The sequence below is a fragment of the Sitophilus oryzae genome, unplaced genomic scaffold, assembly GCF_002938485.1.
Source record: "Sitophilus oryzae breed Bouriz unplaced genomic scaffold, Soryzae_2.0 scaffold_1396_pilon_pilon, whole genome shotgun sequence".
Taxonomy (NCBI): Eukaryota; Metazoa; Arthropoda; class Insecta; order Coleoptera; family Curculionidae; genus Sitophilus; species Sitophilus oryzae.
The window spans coordinates 770489-791101 of NW_022146055.1; the positions used below are offsets into that span (position 1 = coordinate 770489).

Consider the following 20613-nt stretch of genomic DNA (forward strand, 5'->3'; position numbering starts at 1 on the left):
ATTGTTATTTGATTTTATTGTCTGATTTTTTTTCACGTAACACGGTTTTCTTAATTTGCGGAATATACAATTTCTGCAGTCGCAATCCAGGGTATTCTATCATCAATGTAGTCAGCATACCGAAAGCGTATGACAGTACAACATCAATTATGTAAGACGAAACCTTAAAATAAGAGAATAATATATTTTCTGATATATAAAAAAAGGTTTTAAGATTACCAAAGCGAAAAATGAATATCTGTATAACGTTCTTCTTGCTCCATGCAGCAGAAACACCAAGAAGAAATGGTAAACATACGTGCAGTAAGTGAAGTTACTCATTTTTACTGCAAAATCCCATTCCAGCACTTTTTTTATCAAACCTGTGTACAGACAAAAAATATTTAATAAAAAGAGGCTGAAAGAAACAATACATTTGATACACAGAAAATAGAGAAAGTTAATAAAATTTACTTTGATAATTAAATTCCAAATCATTTTTTAGATCTTATTACCTCCATAACCCTTAGAGAAGCCCAAGACACCTATTCCATACCCTAAAGCAGATAAGGGTTTTATAAAAGGTCCCAAAATAGCTCTGTTCAAGCCATTTACGTCAGCAATAGTCAGCAAAATGGCAGCAGTAGGTAAAACGATGACAACAGCCAGCCAAAGCATTCGTTGAACCTAAAAATCAAATAATCATTGTTATAGTAAAGTTATTAGTAGATTTTGTTAAATTACTTTAGGTTTTGAACTGGATTATACAGGGTGTTTCAAAATACATGTGGCATTTCTCTTAGGGAGATTCCTCCCGTAAAAAGAAGATCTATATTTTTCATCAACATAGGTCCGATTCTGCTTTGTTTCGTAGCAACAAGGTGTTAAAGTCTTAATATTTTTTCGATTTATTATAATTTACTTCCAAGTAGTTTTAGCGTTTCGAATGAAATTTTTGAGGGTAAAAGTTACTATAAATGCAACATATTTTTTGCATATTATATAGGTTATCACTGGATATTTTTCTAAAAAAAAGGATGTACGCCATTGACTATTTTTACTCTTATTAGCGAAACAGTGTAAGCAGTTTAATGCCGATTAAAAGTTGTCTTTTGATATTTTGTCGATTTCGGCCTCCTTGATGAGATAAACGCAATTTTATTAATTCGCCTTGATCGAATTCTAATAACAACCTTTAAAAAAATGTATATCACAATTTAAAAAATTTTAATATCATTAACTTGCAAAAGTTTTAAATATGTACTCATTGATTCGTGCATTCAAATATGAAAAAAAGTCCCTATATACATGGATATGGAAATGCATAATTTTAGAGTTACAGGATGTTAAAACATTTAAAATTAGATTTTTTGTAATTATCTTAAATACCATTATTTTTTTATTTCAATTGCTGTAGGTTGCACTAATAGTAATAACAGCTAACAGTAGTAATATTTAATAATAAATTAGGTAACATATATAATTTATTAATTTTATTTTTATTTCAATTTTATTAAATTGCGATTAATAAAATTGCGTTGATATCATCAAGGAGGCCGAATTCGACAAAATATCAAGAGATAACTTTTAATTGACATTAAACGGCCTACACGATTTTGATATCAAAAGAAAAAAGTCAGTGGCGCACATGTTTTTTTTGAGAAATATTCCAGTGATAACCCATATGCACGTCCCTGATAAATCTATCGACACTTTTTTAGCATTAAAATATGTCGCACTTACAGTAACTTATACCCTCAAAATTTCATTCAAATCACTAAAAGTACTTGGAGGAAAATTAAAATAAATCCAAAGATTAACACCCTTGTAGACTTTAACACCTGTAGCTTTAACACCCTGTAGCTATGAAACAAAGCAGAATCGGACCTATGTTGATATAAAAAATAAATCTTATTTTTACATGAGGAATCTCTCCACGAGAGATGACACATGTTTTTTAAAACACCCTGTATAATTTTAATCAATATTTAGGTAACATAGTTCAAACTTACTGTATTCATCTTGATTTCCTTGTTCTTGATTTTGAAGTAAATGTATCCTAAGGCTATACCAACAATACTTGTCGACCAGCTAGCAAGAGGATTAATATATAAGTAATAAAATGCAGGTGAATCTAGCAAGCCTCTGATAGATCTATAAAAAAAAGAAAAAAACATATACAGGGGTAACTCTTAAATTAATTAAAATAAATTATCTTTTCTTCTATTTGCCATTTTTAAAATAAATTGAAAATAACTACAAGACACTAACTAATATACTAGTGTCTTTTAAAAGTCAATACATGATGTCCATTTTTCGACACTTTTGCATGGTATTTCGCTTATTTTTTTGAATTTTGATTTAATTGAGTCGTTTCAAAGTTATTGAAGGTTGAAGTTCAATTTCAAATCGTATATGATACCTTCCACAATTTTTTATATTTTATTACGAAATAATGGTTCATAAACATAAAATATTATATTTTATGTTTTAAAGCCATTATTTCGTGATAAAATATGATGTTTTATGCTTTTGAGCCATTATTTTGTGATAAAATATAAAAAATTGTGGATGTTATCATATACGATTTGAAATTGGATTTTAACCTTCAATAACTTTCAAATGTGTCGATTAAATGAAAATTCATATCAGGCCATTTTAGAAGACCGTTCAATTTCCTACAAGAATATGTATTGATTTTTACAGAACGCTGATTTGTTAGAATGTTATAAATTTCCAATGTAAATCAGTTTATGTTCCCGTGTTATTTAAATAGGAAATATAAAATCACGATGAGGGGGGACACCTCTTAGTATTAATATTAAGAGCTCAAACTTTACCTAAAAAAACTGTTTAAAGAGAATCTGAAACAATTAATACTAGAAAATCAAATGCCTACACACTATTTTTTCTGACCTTCCTTAGACAAGATAATATTATACAGGGTGCTACAAATTCGAGGTACGAGCATTGGTATCTCGGAAACCGTATAGATACGAATATGGTTAAATTGGAGCAAAGTTGCGCCTTGGGATGTTCACCAAGATGCCATCAAAGAAGTTTTAAAAATTTCAAGGATTGCTGAGGTTTTTGGAAAAATCAGATTTTTTGGAAAATAAATTTTATTTTTTTCTGTCGTTACTTTTTAGAAAATCAAAAAGCTAATTACAGATTCTCATAGCCACTTTATTAGGGCTATCCGATAGTATATTTAGATTTTCAAATTAGCTGATAATTTGTGAGATACAGAGGCCAACTTAATTTTTTTTAAATACGGACCTGCATTTTTTATTTTAGGTTTTGAAAGAACTCGGTCTCCTGAGTAGAATGACAAGATATGCCACATTTTATACTTCTTTTTGTTTTGGGTACCTTAACAACAGCAAAACTCTTTAATTATTATTTCAAATAATTTCAAGTCTGACTCTGGTTTTTTAAATTATTTAATCTGATTATATTCATCGCAACAATATTGATCAGCGCTAATTAACATAGACTAAGGAAAATCGAGCCAATTGAAAGATTCGAATAAATAATATCGAGGTCAGCAATTTGAAGATATTATTTTTAACTTTTTTTATTGTGAATTTAAAATCTGAGTGTACGATCTCTAATAATATGCATAATATTAATCGTAGTTACTATAAATAAATCAACTTCTACAAACTAGTTTCTAATGCTCTACATGATTACTACCCTCCCTGTTGCACAAATTTATATATCTCCTTGTTATATTTTCGTTGGCCATTTTACTGCTCTACCATTTCCAATCTATCTTCCGGGGAAATGATTTGATTGTTTTAATTATGTATATTATATTTATATTATTTATTTTATATTATTCTTTATTGCATTTAATTTTCTGTATTCAATGTTTTACCCCACGTCATTGTTAAGTTCGAAGGCTTATCAATATTGTAACGATATAAATAGATTAAATATTTAAAAAAAAACAGAGCCGGAACTGAAATTAGTTTAAATAAATTGTGTTCAAATGTCCGAGACAAAAAAAAGTATAAAGTGAGGCATATCATTGTACTCAGAAGACCAAGATATTTCAAAACCTGAAATAAAAAATGCAGGTCCGTATTTCAAAAAACTAAGTTGACCTCTGTATCTCACAAATTATCAGCTAATTTGAAAATCTAAAAATACTGTCAGATAGCCCTAATAAAGTGGCTACGAGAATGTCCAATTAGTTTTTTGATTTTCTAAAAAGTAACGACAGGAAAAAATAACATGGATTTCCAAAAAAATCCGTTTTTTCCAAAAAAACTCAGCAATCCTTGGAATTTTTAAAACTTTTTTGATGGCATCTTGGTGAACATCCCAAAGCGCAACTTTGTTCCAATTTAACCATTGCTCGTAGCTATTACGGTTACCGAGATACCAATGCTCGTACCTCGAATTTGTAGCACCCTGTATAATATTATATTATCATGGTAATAAAACATTACGTGTCTATCTTTCCATCTCTGTCGTGCACTTTTTGGCTAACTATCTTATTCCGCCGTAGGACGTACGAAGAGCATGAAAAATTCCCGCTTCAACTTTTCCAATTATAGTTTAGCGACTTGGGAAATAAATTTTTCCACTTTTCCGATGATTTATCCGCACTCGATTTTTCATTTAGTTGGCCATTAAAGAGTCCATTCTAGCCTCTGGTGAATTTTCACATCGCAACGGCCACATTATATAGACCTGAGTACAGAGTTGGCACAGAGAGAGCACACAAAAAATTATATCTATGGAGTTTATTTCTAGCATAAAAAAGTTTAATCGATAAAAAACTCAAATAAGGAAAATTGGGCGGCTATTAAATGCATAAACCTTTGAATAAAAAGATTGAGGAAGGTGTAAAATAATGCTCTATCCATGTTTTCATTAATGGTAGGCGGAGGTGAGACCCTAAAGTGGGGATCCTTATTTGACACATTTGAATTTGATTTGGAATGTTGTAGATTTATCAGTCTTTACTGCGCTTATTTTATGTTATTTATTATTTAATCTATAAATGGTAGTTTTTAGAGGTAGTAAATCTCAGAGCCCCATCTTTTCAAGATATTTTGACGACGTTTCGTGCACTATGGAACCCTATCATCAATGGGGAAAACATCGTCCGATTTAATGGGTCTTTGGAGTGTCGTATATTGGGCCCTATGTGAGCTAGGGGACTGAAACTTGGAATGTAGTTCTCTTTCCATGATATTTTGACGAAAGTTTCGTACACTACAAGACCCCATCATCAATGAATCAAATCAAAAAATCTTCCGATTTAAATAAAATTTGGTATGTCGATAGATTGGACCAAGGCCAACTTGATCATGTACGACACGTGTCACTGTGACAGTTAGTTTTGACTTAAAAAACGTCAAGAGTTGATGTCGTCTGATCGACCAAATTTGGTGAATAGGCTATGTGGGCGACAGTGCACACGGCCGCACCCTGCAAAGTTGGATACGAGGTTTCGTCTACATCTTCATCAGGATGGAATGAAGGATTTGATATTCAAAAAAAAATGTGGGTCGATTTCGGCATAATTGGGGACGGGCTACAGGATGACGCTTTCGAGCTTTCGAACCGATGATGCTTCTAACTCTAAATGCACGAAATCACGATTCTTCTTAATTATGGGTCGATTGGAACCAAACTCCGCACGTAGATAGAGGTACCCGAATGGAGACCTCAGACTGACAGACGGGGATGTAGGCACTTCAAATATGCGCACATAGTGCACACACAATTTTTTTTTATTTTCAAATTATAATATCTCCTATAATATCTTCTATTAATAGTCTCCTATTCAACCACCCCTGAAAAGATTTACACTTATTTAAGACTCACCCTGTATAATAAAGTTACGTGTAGTATATAACGTTTTGAATAAAATTAGAACGGCACTGATAAACTGAAATTTAAATCGGCCAATTGTGGTCTATATTTTTTATGATTTATTACAAATGCATAGTGTTCAGATTTTTCCCTACACTTGTAGTATAAGACGGTATTACTTGCCAAATACTTGCACGATAGTCAGTATGCATATAGAGCAGGCAGATCCACAGAAACTGCTCTGTACCAGTTAACTGAGCTTGCCTGGATAGCAAAGAAACGGCACTTTGTGCCTCCTTGGACATTGCAGGGGCGTTTGACAATATACCTCGCAACATGGTCAAGCGATCTCTTGAAAAAAGAGGGATGAACAGTACGATAATTCGCTGGTTTTGGGAAATGCTCTCAACACGAACAGCAGATTGTTAAAACAACGCAAGGAACTCCACAAGGTGGAGTGACCTCCCCTCTACTGTGGAGCTTGGTAGTGGATGAACTACTGGAAGAATTAACTCTAGCGGGAATACACAGCATAGGGTATGCAGATGACATAGTTATGAGTGCACGGGGGAAACATGAAAGCACCCTGTGTGATATTATCGAAAGAGGACTCCGCATCGCTAAGAGATGGTGTAGGACTGTCGGGCTAAGTATCAACTCAGATAAAACCGCGGTAGTACCATTCACCAGAAAGGAAAGGAAAGTAAGGAAATACTGCCATCACAGGAAGTGAAATATCTGATAGTAAACTTCTCTGATATATTACTTCTTAGATAGTAAACTTCTCTGAAAGAGGTATATTAAGAACATTACCAGCAAAGCTACAAAGGCTCTCATGATATGCAGAAGTCTGGCGGGAAATAGGTAGAGCTGCGCTATGTATATGCGTGTGTATGTGTATACCATGATAGTATATAGGCCATGATTACCTGTGGAGCAGTTGCTTGGTATACAAAACTAGAGCAACGTACAGCAAGGCAAAACTTGTGCAAAGTACAGAGACTGGAATGTATCTGCATCACAGGTGCCATGAGAACAAGTCCAACAGCGGCAATGCAAGTCATTCTAGACCTAACACCACTGCATATTGTCGTCGGTAGTTATGCCAATGCTACAATGATTAGAATGGTCATTGACGGAAACAGTACTGAGAGAATTTTCAGGTCAGGGGCTTGGAACACCCTCAATAAGAAAATTCCACTTCTCCAACTCCCAGTGGATGACATACCAAGAATTTACAACTTTGAGAAACACCTCACTGATAGTAAGACCCACACTGTAGTATTGAGTAATAAAAAGGATTGGGTATAAAAGACCATACCATAACGTGGTATACTGATGCTTCCAAAACCAAAGCAGGGACAGGGATAGGAGTATTTGGGCCGAAAATTAAATACCCCGAACCAATAGGCACCTATCCCAGTATCCTTCAGGCAGAAATTTACACTATCGAAAGATACATACAATTTATCTCAGATAGGAACTATCGAAAACAGAAAATCGCCATCATATCCGATAGTCAAGCAGTTCTTAACGCGATCAACTCAGTAACCATCAATTCGAAGTTGGTCAAAGAATGCCTAGAGAAGCTCAACAAATTAGGCAAAGAAAATAAAGTCCTCCTACTCTAGGTGCCTGCTCACCAAGGGATAGAAAGCAATGAAAAAGCAAATGATCTAGCTAGGGAAGGAGCGAACACTCCACTAACTGGACCCAACTGAAAGCGGAAATGAAGAATCTGGAAGACTCCATCCGTAACTTGGAATGGGTGTCCTCCAACGGTCTAAGACACTCGAAAAAGTTCCTCAGAACTTACGACCGAGAAAAATCAAAGGTTTTCCTTGATTTAAGTAAAAACAATCTTCGGATTATCACGGGCTTTCTAACAGGACACTGTCTCCTCAACGAACACCTCAGTAGGCTGAAGCTTAGAAACAAAGGCGAATGCAGATTCTGTGGGGAAAATAGGGAAACACCAAACACCTTATCACTGTGTGCGCCGAGACGACGACCATTCGTGCCATGAACTTTGGTACGGCTGATGTCGAGGATGGAGAGCTGGCCTCTGTGGAGTCGTCTCAGATACTGGCTTTTGTTAATGGGGATGGGAGGGGGGATGGGAGGGGCTTAAAAATTTTAAAAAATCGTAATTCCAAAATTACAGTAGCTAGCAAAACGCGGTTTTCAATTTAAGATTAGGACCTAAATACAAAATATTTTCATAGTGTCTGTCTAACCAAACCAAACCAAACCGATTTTAACCAAATTTGGCACAAAAATACTGTGGCACCCGAGAATCTGGCCATTAGTTTTTAATGGGGGGTGGGGGGTTGGTAAGGGGGTATGGGAGGAGGTTAAAAATTTTAAAAAATCGTAACTCCAAAATTACAGTAGCTAGCAAAACGCGGTTTTCAATTTAAGATTAGGAATAATATTTGCAACAAAATTTGTAATAACATCAAAATCGGTCAAAGTCGCAGTTTCTGAGATAAAAAATTTGGAAAAATTCCTTTACTTTGAAACTAAAAAACTGCCTACCAACTTTTTATTAACATATTTTAGTATGGGCGGCTATACGTGCCTCCCGGCGCCGTTTTTTTTTCCTTTTGAGGTACGGAACCCTAAAAATTATATAAAAAGATTTATACTTACTCTGTGTTTATTTTATACATAGCATCCACGTTATATGCAAAAATCATAATGCCGTAACAAAGGTTCAGAAACAGGAAAAGAAAAACCAGCAATTTTTTCAAGGTTATTTGAAAATTTAGGTAGATGTAGAGGACGACTATCGTAGTGACGTATAATAAAGTATCTACAGAAAGATACCAACTACCAGGGTTACACTAAAAATTAACTTTTTGACAATAAAGATAGTTTTTTTAGTGGAGTGCCCGGAGACTTTTACCTCGGAATTCAATTACTGTGAATGTATTAATGTGACACCTTCTGTATTGTGTTTTATAGATAAAATACTAAAATGTTCACCCATTTTTTCTGTCGTTGCTTTTAATTTTTTATTTTAGTAATTTTAGTTAGTTCTTAGTTGTTTCTTTCTTAATTTATTTTTTTTTTCAATTCTTTTTCTAAGCATACTTATTTATTGAAATAAATGAATCTAATGCATAAGCTATACCTATTCTGCTTATATTCTATTCATTGAAATTTTGATTGAAATCGAATTATACAGGGTGGCGCCTCATATGCGACGCGGTTTCTGCAAGGAGAACAACAGTTTGTATTGAAGTGAAATTTGGTGAGCTTATGTAAGTTAATTTAAAGCATTTTCTAAAATTATATAGAGTTCTACAAGGTGTCCCCATAAAAAGTTACACATCAAAGTTATGTTTTTTGTAATGGAACACCCTATATATTAATTGGATTCCTGGATTAATTTTCGGATTCTAAGAACAAAATAAAGGTGAATTTTATTAGAAAGGTATATGGCTAAAATGTAAAGTTTTTGAAATATTTAGCATTTTCTAAAAATGAAGAATCAATTTTAAATTTTAATTCTTTATCCTTAAAAATTTCCTTAATATCCATAATTTCAGGTCTGAAAAACTACTGGCTACCGTGTCACGGACAACGGATCCAACTTCGTGAAAGCTTTTAAGGAATTCGGAATACGACTGAGTATGAATGAAGATTATGAAGATGAAGAAAATGGGGATTTAGAATTTAAAAATATCTCAAAAAATCTGGAAAGAATGGAATCTAATATCACAATCTCATTACCTAAACACATTCGATGTACTTCACACACGTTGAATCTTATCGCGACTACCAATATAAAAATATAATTCAGAAAGATGTTACATTGAGGCTTCGTCATACAAATATTTTGACAAAATGCAAAGCAAAATGGCAAATCGACCCTAAAGCGCAGAAATTGTTCAAGAACCCTGAGGCCACACATTAAGTTATCGAGGGCCAACACGCTGGAATTCTCTCTATGAATGATCTGTTTAATAGAGCTATTCGAAAAGATGGATATTAAAAATCAGATGCTCAGAGAGACTGAAATTGCTTTTTAACTGACTACTGCCAAATCTCGAAACATTCTCGAAATTTCTAGCAAATTCAATTGACAGTTTACGGGGCGAAAAAATACCTTTTGTGAAATGAACGTGAAATTGGCGATATCAACTCATATGTACGCCTAAACTTGTAGTAGAGGCAGCCGGGAAAATAGGGGTAACTGAAAGTGTATCCTTTCAAAACAATATTATAATAGACACTATTTGTGAATTCTTTGAATTAGACTGTTCCGACTCTCCAGAGATGCTGCAAAGTTGCAATAAAAGGAAATTTGATCTTAAGATTTTGCAGTACGTAGAGTATCAAAGTATGGACTTGAAATCATTAGATCGATTTCCTGTTATACCAAAACTATTTCTAAGATATAGGTAACACCTTCAACCGTCACCGGCACCCGTTGAAGGGTTTTCAGTTTTGCTGAAATAGTAAACGCACCTCGAAGAAATGCGCTTTGTGACTTACACATTGAACAAATCGTTTTACTAAAGTCGAACGGAAACTACATTTTAGTTAATATACTTGTTACAATTATTTTTATTGTTTTCCTGCAGTTTATATAATTTTTATTTTTACTTCAAATACTTTAAGTAGTTCATAAATCCGGGTATCCTTTCCTTGAACAAAACCAAGTATTATACTAAAGTATTTGAGTCTCAAAAAACTTTTTAAATTAAAATTACTTGGGAATTGGATTTGATTAATATAATGTAACTGATATTTAATACTTGAAATACTTCTTTCCAGCACTTGTGACAGCTCTGCCCTGTATTGTGAAATATAGTTGTCTTTCAAAATACTACATTATATTCCCAATTTAAAAGTAGGTATAAAAAATTTGCTATTTCATAATTTAGAGGATTGTTTTTATTAAGTGTGTAGAAAATGTATGTATAAAGGGTCATAATTAAAAAACCACTCAGTATATTCTATGGTATTAAGGTATTTTTGGAACCGGAATTTTATATCAAATTCACTGAACTAAACAAATATAAAGCGTTTCATTTGAAATATAAAACAGTAGTGTAAAAATATATTTGACTCACCCTGTATATCTTGAAAATATTTTTAAAGTGTGAACTACCATTACACACATATTGTCTAAAAGGTTTGGAGTGAAAATCTCAAATACGAATCCTGATACAGAGCTTTTTCGGAACACTGAGCCATCTTGTATGTATGCATTTGTATATGTGTGTTTATTTAAATACTAAAGTGAAAGCAAATTTAAATGGGTAAACTTTGTTATATATCTTATTAACAATACGATGCAAAAAGTTTTATCAAAATTCCTTAACAGTAATTGAATTCCGAGGTTTGTATCCCACAACGGCTTAAGGCACTCCACTATTTTGTTGGTTTACGAACCATTTGAGTGCTCTTGTAGAGAAAATTTAACTGGAAAATAGTAGCCCACCAAGAATTTTGACAGCCGTTCCAAGACATATTTATGACGTCGACAATGGGAGTTCCATTTGGAAATAGTTTGATTCCTACAAAAATCATCATGACCATTGTCAATAATGTTGGTAATAACCTGAAATGAAAATTTGTTAGTAGGCACGTCCTATTATGACAGTAATTCATGTTGACTTCATTAGAATTTTTAAACTAGCAAAATGAAATTTATACCATTCTGATGTTAAAAAGTAAGAAATTGGTTATCAAACCTAATGATTCTGTTGACAAACAAGATGATCATGTCACCGAAAGTATATCGTCCATTTTTCTTATACAATTCTAGTATTTGATTGGTTATGAGAAAATTGGACGTCATAAAAAAAGTTTGGACAATAAAAACGCTAGACTGATACATAAAAGTCAGTACAGGATTGGCTGCAATATTCTGAAAAATAAAGAAAAGTGATATTGTTTAAATTCAACAACAAAAAAGTAGGTAACTTACCTCTTCGTAGTCTTTAGGATTTTCTATAAACAGCAGTAAATGACATAGATGCGTGTGAAAAATTATGACAAAAATTGTGTTGAAAAATCTTAAGCCTTGAATAGATTTTAATCTCTGGAAATCAGGATTGTTATTTTTCTCTGCAATTCGTTTCCAATTTTCTTTTAAGGAGAATATTTTAGTCCAGGTATCTTCTATATAAAAGTAAGAAAAAGAAATAATCATTTTCGGAAAAATAAGAAGGATAGGATAACAATGTAACACACAAAGATCCTTCAAAACACAAAATACACTGAGATGAGATGAATTTTAACGCACTAAACCAATGAACACTGGACAACAAAAAAAATGTAACATACCATGTAATATACCGGGTGCGTCTCAAAAGTGTCTCACCCCTATAACTTTTTTATTTTTTCAGATAAAAAAAACGAGATTTGGTATGTTATATACGACATAAATAATATATATGACATATGTAAATTAGGATTGATTGACGTATTCAGTTGTTTTCGGTCACTTCCTGTTTCACCGGAAATGGCTACAACTTTTGATTTTTAAATGGCACCTTCGGTATTTTTTAACTTTATTCGATAGAAAATGACACTCTAAATCGAATGACATATTGTCAAGGTCAAGGTGTATTTCTGGTTGCATAACTGCATTACTGCTACGTAACCGCAACGTGCATGGAGGAACCTGGCGAATTCGCCAGAAAGTAAAAGAAAATTACAGAATTCTTTAGAACGTTCCAGAAAGACTTGCCAGGGGGTATATAAAGGCCCGCGCTTTGGCAGTTGGCAGTCTGAAGTTTGATAATACCGCGCTTTAAATTGTGAATTAATTGGCGAAGGTGCCAGTACCGTTAGAGTAATAGTAGTTGCATAAATTGTGTTGTAAATAGTTGTGTGTACAGAGTGAGACAAATAAATTTGTTAAGTATTTTATCGTGAGTTTAAATTAGTGGACCCACGGAATCCGTAACAATTGGTGTCGGAAGTGCGATTCAAGAGGATTTTAAGAAGAAATTAAGTGGATTGGAAGATTTTTAGACCGAATTAGAGTATTTTTATGGTTGGTACAAGGGAGCAAGAGAAGAAAATGGAGGAAGTAAGCAAATTATTGGGCGATTTTATGGAGAATATGAGAAGAGAGAAGGCAAAAGAACAAGAAAGACTCCGTAAAGAACGAGACGAAGAGCGAGCCCGACTAGAAAGAGAAAAGGAAGAGGAAAAACTACGACGTCAACAAGAACAGGACCGCCTTGAGAACATTTTCGAAGATTTGAAAGTTCAACGACAACAAGAGAAACAAGAAGAATAGGACCGGCTTGAGAAAATTTTCGAAGATTTGAAAATTCAACGACAACACGACAAAGAAGAAGAAAAGGACCGGCTTAAGAAAATTTTAGGTAGGTAATTTAGAAATCCGTCAAAAGAATGAATGGAGGGAAATTTTAAAAGATATAGAGACGCACCGCCAGAAAGAAAGACAAGAAGATCAAAACCGTCTTAAGAAGAACTTTGAAGAACTCGAAAAAAGGCAAGAAATCCACCTTCAAGAAGCCGTAGAAGATCTGGAGGAACGCCTTCAGCAGAAAATGGAAAAATTAGTGATGGACCTACAGAAGACCAAGGTACAAGTAAGGACACCTGGCGTTCATGGAACTGCGAGCCTCAAGGCCCCGACCTACGATAGACAAACCACCTGGACGATGTACCACCGCCAGTTTGAAGCAGCGGCTGCTGCCAATGGATGGACTGACCAAGAGAAAGCAGCAGCACTTGTCATCGTGCTGCGTGGCCCTGCCCTGGAATAGTTGCAAACTATTCCTGCAGCCCAACAGCAGGAATACCAAACTTTGGTCGCTGCACTGGACAGAAGATATGGCGACCAACATCGACGCCAACTTTACCAGTCCCAGATCAAGACACGCCTGCAGAGGTTCGGAGAGAATCTGCAGGAATTTGAAGCAGACTTACGTTGGCTGGTACATCTAGCATACCCAGAAGCACCGAAAGGATTTAGGGAGGAACTCGCTGCTCAGTGCTTTATCAGCGGACTGAAGGACCAAGAGTTACAGAGGGCACTGCAAATTTCGCGATTTTCGACCAGCAGCGAAGTACTCGTTAGGGCGCTAGAAATTGAAGCTGCTTTTAGCGCCATTCCTAGAACGAAGATAGGCTCGGTAACGATTGAGGAACAGCCAAAGAGTTCTCGCATACGTTTGGAGGAGATCTTTAATAAACTATGTGAGTTACTAGTGAACAAGAGAGTCAACAACACCCAGACAGAGAATCAGAGAAGATCCCAGGATATTAGGTGCTATAGATGTGGCAGGAATGGCCATATCCAACGGGATTGTCGCATCCAAATGCCATTCCGTTCATCATCAAGAGAACATCGGCACATCGGAAGATCCCAGGACATAAGTTGCTATAGATGTGCCAGGAATGGCCACATTAAACGGGATTGCCGCGTCCAAATGCGAGTCCGTTGACCATTCAGAGAACATAGGCACCAGGATATCAATACTAATGGGCGAGTATTGGATGAGGAAAACAGAGCCGGATGTTTTCCATTAGGAGTCTAGGAAAAACCGCTGACAGTTTGGTGATGGGAAGGTCAATGGTAGAAGAATTCGAATGAGTGTGGACACAGGCGCTATGGTCTCGTTGGTGCGGACTAACTCAGTGCAAGGATTGAAGATGATGCCTCTTAGAAGAAGAGTGTATTTACGTACAGTTACGGGGAAATGGCCGTTGTACGGGGAGCGGCTTTCATGAAACTGGAGTTAGGGAATTTGAAGATTCGGCATAGCGTTTTAGTGACAGACATTGAAGATTTTATCATGGGTATGGATGTGATCAGTCAACATGGTTTTTCGTTCGATCAGCATAGGAACATCCTCAAAATCGGAAATGAGGAATTTTTTGTATCTAAAGAGAAGAGACCAGGAAATATGGAAGCAAGATCAGCGGAAATTGTGATGATACCTGGTGATGCCAAGAAGACTGTGTTCGGGAAAATGGAGAAAACCCCTGAGTGCCGTGTAGGACGGGTACAAATTATCGACAACGAGCCAGATCGACGACGAGCTAACTTGGGCAAGTAAATGAAACATCGCGAAAGCACTATCAGAATAAGGAATTTTAAACTGAGAACTGACGAACAATGGCCGACGATACAATTGAGGAAAGATCAAATGGAAGATCCAGACATCGGAGCAATATTACGGCTCAAGGAAGATAACGGCTAGAGATCGCCGTGGCAGGATATTGCGGACAGAGGGCTGGTTTTCAAAGCTCTCTGGGCTCAGTGGAATTCACTGGTGATTGAGAATGGATTGTTAAAGCGCACGTGGGAAAGTGCGGATGGCAGGACAATTGGCACAACTCAGTTACTGGTACCAAGGAAGAAGATTGCCCAGGTATTAGAAGAAATTCATGGTGGTAAGACTGGAGCCCATCTTGGAGTAAACAAGACCTTGAGCAAGCTGAGAGACCGTTTTTACTGGGTGGATTATTGCGAAGATGTTAAGAAATGGTGTCAACGTTGTAAGATGTGCGCAGCTAGACAAGGACCAAGTACTCGATCTGGGAGAGAAATGGAACAGGATAGCGTTGAACTGTCGTTCGAAAGAATCGCTAGAAAGGAAAGATTATTGGACATTCTTAAGGCCGTTAAAAGGAAGATTGCGCTAGCCAGTGACCGAATGAAAGCTGGTTACGACCTCAGAGCTAATTCTACGGGATTTCAACAGGACGATAGGGTATAGTTGCATAACCCACAGCGCAAGAAAGGAAGGTCCCCAAAGTTAACTCCAGCATGGGAAGGTCCTTATACAGTCATCAAGAGGATAAATGATGTTGTGTACCGGATTCAACGCAGCCCTAGAAGTAAGATGAAAGTAGTTCATCTGGATCGATTGAAGAGATACCAGACAAGAAACCTTGATCGGGACTATCAAATTTGAGAAGGGGGCAATGTCAAGGTCAAGGTGTATTACTGGTTGTATTACTGGTTACTACGTAACCGCAACGTGCATTGAGGAACCTGGCGAATTCGCCAGAAAGTAAAAGAAAATTACAGAATTCTTTAGAACGTTCCAGAAAGACTCGCCAGGGGGTATATAAAGGCCCGCGCTTTGGCAGTTGGCAGTCTGAAGTTTGATAATACCGCGCTTTAAATTGTGAATTAATTGGCGAAGGTGCAAGTACCGTTAGAGTAATAGTAGTTGCATAAATTGTGTTGTAAATAGTTGTGTGTACAGAGTGAGACAAATAAATTTGTTAAGTATTTTATCGTGAGTTTAAATTAGTGGACCCACGAAATCCGTAACAATATCATATGTCAACTTTTGACATATTCGCTCAAAAACAAATTATATTTTAAATTTCAATCTAGAGTGCCATGGCTGTGTTACAAACACTATTTTTTAATTAATGAGCCTTGGAAAAATAGATTTGATCGTCTAATGTTTGAAGTGTCTTGTCATGGCCGGTTAAAAGATACCCAAAACGTATTTTTAATCATATCTCAATTTTTTGAAAGGGAACAAGAATGGCTCATTAGCATATTTGTTAAAAGCATTTTTTACGAATAATTTGATACCACACACTTGGTATTTCGAGTCAAATTAATTATTATTACCGCAAGTTACAATTTTAAATAAACCATATGCGAAAATATCAAAAGTTGACATATAATATGTCATTCTATTCAGACTGTCATTGTCTATCGAATAAAGTTAAAAAATACCGAGGGTGACATTTAAAAATTAAAAGTTATATACATTTAAAAATTAAAAGTTATACCGAAAACAATTGAATATGTCAATCAACCCTAATTTATGTCATATACTAACATACCAAATATCGTTGTTTTATCTGAAAAAATAAAAAAGTTATATGGGTGAGCCACTTTAGAGAGGCACCCGATATACCATGAGAATGTGATAAATTTTATATCGGTGAAACATCTAGACCCTTAAATGTTTTAAATGAATTAAAGAACACATAAAGATTATTTAAGAAAGGGCGATTTTCACAAATCTAAGATTTGTCAGCATTCATGGAGCACAGGGCACAGAGTAGATTTTAACAACACAAAAATTATAATGAAAGAAGCCATAGCCTCTGAAAGAAAAATAAAAGCGGCTTTTTTAATACAATTTAATAAAAATAAATGTATTGCTCATACATCTGAAGAGGTTAGTAATGTTTGACAATCGCTTCTTTGATTTTAAAGAACATAACATAAAAATTAAAAAGAAATTAAAAAATAATAATACAGAAAGTTTTTTGGTTTTACCTTATTAAGTACCTAATAATTCTTGATATGAGGTAGTAATTGTTAATTTTGAACTTAAAAGTCATTTTAACAGAACGTCAACGGTTTTTTATAGACGTATCTGTTTAAAAAAAACTAAAATGTTCTCGCATTTAGATATTTTAAATAGTTTTTTTCTTTGTTCTTTGTGTTTTTTGTTGCTTCCGATGACGGGAAGAGATATACTTCCCGAAACGTTAAGCATTACAGTCGCGAAATACCCATAGGCCTTTTTTGAAGAAATATACAGGGTGAGTCCTAAATAAGTGCAAATATTTTCCCTGGCTGGTAGATCTCGATAAAAGAAACATATTTTCTCTTTACCATTTTTCAGATAAGTCCAAAATATCCGAGTTATTTAAGTTTGAAAATTTAAAAAAAAATTAATTTTTTTTGAAAAAAATTTGTGAGCCACCAGATTTTTTTCTGTAATTGCATCCCTTTTAGTTTCGTAGTCATAGAGTAAAGCCGTAACTATGTTAATATCAGAGATTAAGAAATGATACCGTGGGAAAATTTGCAGTGAACAGGCAGTTCTAAAAAGTTTTCAAAAAATATACAGAGAAATTTAAAAGAAAATGCACGATTTTCAACATCTTTTTTGGGAAAAAGCGTCATAGACGTGTTCCTGGGGTCGAAATATACCACCCCTGAAAATATTTGCACTTATTTAAGACTCACCCTGTATAATCATATTCTTTTAAACTTTATTACTTACCTGCAGATGCTGAGTTAGAAGCATTTTTATCATCTTTTCTTGTAGATTCTAGGACCATGTATATCAGTAATAATATTGCAATTCTGTCATAAAAAAAAGAAAATTAAACCGAAACCAGTATAATAAGATTCCTTGTATATTTTACATCAAAAATAAGTCCAACATTATAAAATTTTTCTCAGTGTCGCACTCCAGCTTTTCGACTTCTAGGGTTACATTATAGTCTTTTAGTTTCTCTTCCATTGTATATGCTATATAAGCTTTAGCTTCCTTTGTGTTTTTCACATTTACTTCTTTAGGAATGCAGATCATCCTGTGTAGAGACGATCTACGAAATCTTGAACTGTCATTTGCAGATTTCTAAAAAATTGTATTTTATATCAATAAACATCAAATATTACAAAAAAAAATCACCAAAAAACTATGTATAAAATGTACAAAAAAGAGTTTATTTGGACATTATAAACTATTGTTTATAATTATCACAAAAGGAAAAATGTATTTAAACAAATTAAAAGTATCAAAAAGCAACAAATCAATAATTAATAAATAATAAAATGTAGAAAATATTGAACTTTAATTTTTTTTAGATTAAAACGTTATTTTAGTGCCGTAGGAACATTATTCAACATAAAATATTATGTACCTTGATTTCTACTGCCAATTTGGAACTATCATTATACACTGTCAAGTAAAAGCTTGTCTTGCAATAAGTACCACTCTCATCTCTGCATTTGTAGAAATCGTCTTTTTCAAATAGTACCGGCAGTCCATCTTAAAAACACTTTTTTCATCATAATTTCCAAAAAGGAACTGTAGAACTCTACCCACCTTCTGTATAGTGTTTATTTTGTGAGCAAGACACTAAAATACACTCGAAGAACACTAGAAAAACAAAAAATGACTCTTTGAGCCACATTGACGATATTTTGTAACAAAATTTTTATCTTTTACTATAAGAAAAATGAAACTTTACTAAAATATAATAATACTATGATAATTTTGGTTGTTTTTTTAATAAGTTAAAATAAAATTCGAATTTAATTCGACCAACCGCAGCGCGATCACTACCGAGAATTGTGTAATTGGGTATTAACTAATGAAGTTTGGAGAATGCTCGATTGTTGTCCAAAAGTCCACAATATACTAGCGCTTATTTTGTTTAAACAATGCTTTAAATAATGCAATTATCTTCACATTTTACTATGTGGTTTCTGTTTTTTATATACGATAATTTAAACATTTGTCACAGAATTTGTTTATGTATTTTTTATGATGACATATATTTTTTTCTAAATGACATAGACCAGTGTGCAGCGAAGAATTATACTACTTTTAGTTGAATAAAGAATAAAGATATATAATAAACACAGAAAAAAAAATATCAATAATATAATCAAAAAAAACAAGAACTTTTTAAGATACATTTTTACCAGTTTTCATGTTTTATTATTAATTTTTCAGGTACTTTTCAATGTTTTATAATAAATCCAAATTCTCCCTGTTTAAAAGACTGAAAATTTGTCTCTTTGTATTAGGATTTCCGGAAACGGAGCTATTTTCCGGAACCGGGAATTTCGATACCACTCCTTTTAGCAACCGGATTTTCCCGGTTTTTTTCAGTATTTTCGATACTAACTAATTTTTGGTCAATGATGGTGCAGTTCATCCATTAGACAGCCTGGGATGATTTTCCAAAGTAAAATCGATAAAAAATTGAGATTTTTAATGAAAATATCAAATTATTAAGTAATCAGTCATAACCAAACACAAGCAAAGAAAAAAATATGGATAATTTAAAATTCACATTAAACATCACAAACCAGTTTAACTAAATTTGAGAAAAAAAGCTCCACATTTTAAAATTAAAAATACAAATATCTATTAAAATATAACTAATACACTGAACAACATTATGCTAAATAATAAAAAAATAACAAATTTAAATGTCAGTAATTATATACTAATAAACATTATAGAAACTTCAAAAGAACTTCAGAAGTAAGAATAATAATATAACACCACTACTTATTTATTTATATTATTAATTTTTATTTTAGAAGAGTTTGATTACGACCGCTAGAAAGTAACAAAAAATAATTTTTTAATTATTGTTACCGAGTCCCACCAGAAGCGGAATTTAATAATTTTGAGTCTCGGTTCTTTGATGTCTCAAAAGAACCCTACTTTGTATATGTCGTTTATTTGGAGTATGCATAAGTATACTTAAAAATTGTTAAAATAAAAAAATATATATAATGTGTAGATAAGTCTTGTTTTTTTTTTAACAGTCTGTTGCTCGTTTTAATATACAAGGTGGCCCACCTCATTCGCCTCGGTTGATTATACGAAGACGGAAATAGGTAGAAACAAAAATTTTTATGGGTATACCAGGTGCGTCTCAAAAGTGGCTCACCCCTATAACTTTTTTTTTCAGATAAAAAAACGAGATTTGGTATGTTAGTATATGATATAAATTAGGATTGATTGACGGTATTCAATTATTTTTGGCCACTTTCTGTTTCACCGGAAATGACTACAACTTTTGATTTTAAAATGGCACCCTCGGTATTTTTTTACTTTATTCGATAGAAAATGACATTCTGAATAGAATGACATATCATATGTCAACTTTTGACATTCTTGCTTAATAAAAAATCGTATTTTAAAATTCAATCGATGGCTTTGTTAAAAACACTAATAATTCTTAATCAAGGAGCCTTGGAAAAATAGATTTGAACGACTAATTTTTTTAGTGTCTTGTCCTGGCCAGTTAGAAAATGCTTAAATCGTATTTTTAATCTTACCT

General features: G+C 33.9%; 1 protein-coding gene across 1 annotated transcript; it reads right to left on the reverse strand.

The window, feature by feature from the left end:
- LOC115875806 (O-acyltransferase like protein-like) lies at window positions 1–18997 on the reverse strand. Its single transcript, XM_030891317.1, has 12 exons — window positions 18636–18997; window positions 18451–18578; window positions 17950–18164; window positions 17805–17887; window positions 11756–11949; window positions 11520–11695; window positions 11218–11386; window positions 8464–8657; window positions 1992–2133; window positions 495–666; window positions 220–362; window positions 1–163 (listed from the first exon to the last, which is right to left on the reverse strand). Exons 1-12 carry the CDS (start codon window positions 18721–18723, stop codon window positions 5–7), a joined length of 1863 nt encoding a protein of 620 aa, XP_030747177.1. The 5' UTR covers window positions 18724–18997; the 3' UTR covers window positions 1–4.
- Between the last annotated feature and the right edge of the window lie 1616 nt (window positions 18998–20613).